This window comes from Xiphias gladius, unplaced genomic scaffold (genome assembly GCF_016859285.1).
Source record: "Xiphias gladius isolate SHS-SW01 ecotype Sanya breed wild unplaced genomic scaffold, ASM1685928v1 HiC_scaffold_1119, whole genome shotgun sequence".
Taxonomy (NCBI): domain Eukaryota; kingdom Metazoa; phylum Chordata; class Actinopteri; order Istiophoriformes; family Xiphiidae; genus Xiphias; species Xiphias gladius.
In genome coordinates this window covers 1-1,000 of record NW_024401413.1, presented here as the reverse complement: position 1 = coordinate 1,000, position 1,000 = coordinate 1, and the positions used below count along the sequence as shown (strand labels likewise).

Genomic DNA, 1,000 nt, shown 5'->3' with positions numbered 1-1,000 from the left:
GAAAGTGAACAAACTAAAGTAAACCTATCTTTTTTTTTTTTTTTAGATACACAGTTTCCTGAAAAATGAAAGCTAAGTTGACTTTAAGACATCGTAAAAACCAAAGCAAGACTGAAACATGTCCCTTTTTTTTGTCTTCAAGCAACACGTCTGAGACGTTACCTGTCTCCGCTACAAAGAACATAGCGTGTGTGGGTCTCTCTCCTGATGGAAACTTGGCGATAGTAGTGGATGAAGGTAAGAGGCTCCGCTGAGCTGAATAAAACTGTTTCCTCTCACGCGATAATCTGAAAATAAGAGTTTGAACAGGATTTAGTGTACTGTTGCCAAAAGAAAAAAGAAAAACGTACAAAAATCCATACGTGTGTCTGTGTGTTTTCACGTTTGTGTCGTACAGATGGCGCAGCCTTGTTGGTCAGTCTCATCACCCGAGCCGTCCTTCATCACTTCCACTTTCACAAGCCTGTCAGCAGTATCCGTTTCTCACCTGACGGCAGGTGAGCAGCTCGATCTCGGACCCCGAAAGGAAGTTACATAACTACACATCAGTGTGTACTTATGTAACTATACTGTGTAAAAACACATTAATGTGTCTTAAGATCATGCTTTTTGCTCGATGCCGGTTTCCTTTCATTTATTTGAATTGATTGTTACTTTACTAGAACTGTTTTCTGAGACATTCACCTCAAATGGAACAAGACGATGATGCTGAACTTACTGTTTTTTTTCCCCTCTCAGGAAGTTCATTGTTACGAAGGAGAATGTAGCTCTGATGTACCACGCTCCCGGGAAGCAGCGGGAGTTTAACGCCTTCGTGTTAGACAAGAGCTACTACGGCCCTTACGACGAAACCACCTGCATCGACTGGACAGACGACTCCAAGTGAGTAAAAGTTAGGCAGTTTGTCGGATATCAACAAGTCAGCGGCCTGATCTGAGGAATCGTGGTGGATGTGCGTTTGCTGCCGAATTGGAGTTCCAACGTGGCACTTTCTGTTACA

At 42.9% G+C, this 1,000-nt stretch overlaps 1 protein-coding gene across 1 annotated transcript; it reads left to right on the top strand.

Annotated features, from left to right (window-relative positions):
- Positions 1-65: 65 nt before the first annotated feature.
- On the top strand, positions 66-882 carry LOC120787091 (periodic tryptophan protein 2 homolog; the record flags this gene model as incomplete). The annotated part of the gene is made up of 3 exons (XM_040122832.1): positions 66-237; positions 398-497; positions 739-882. Coding segments are annotated over exons 1-3 (416 nt in total), but the record flags the coding sequence as incomplete, so codon positions are not given.
- Between the last annotated feature and the right edge of the window lie 118 nt (positions 883-1,000).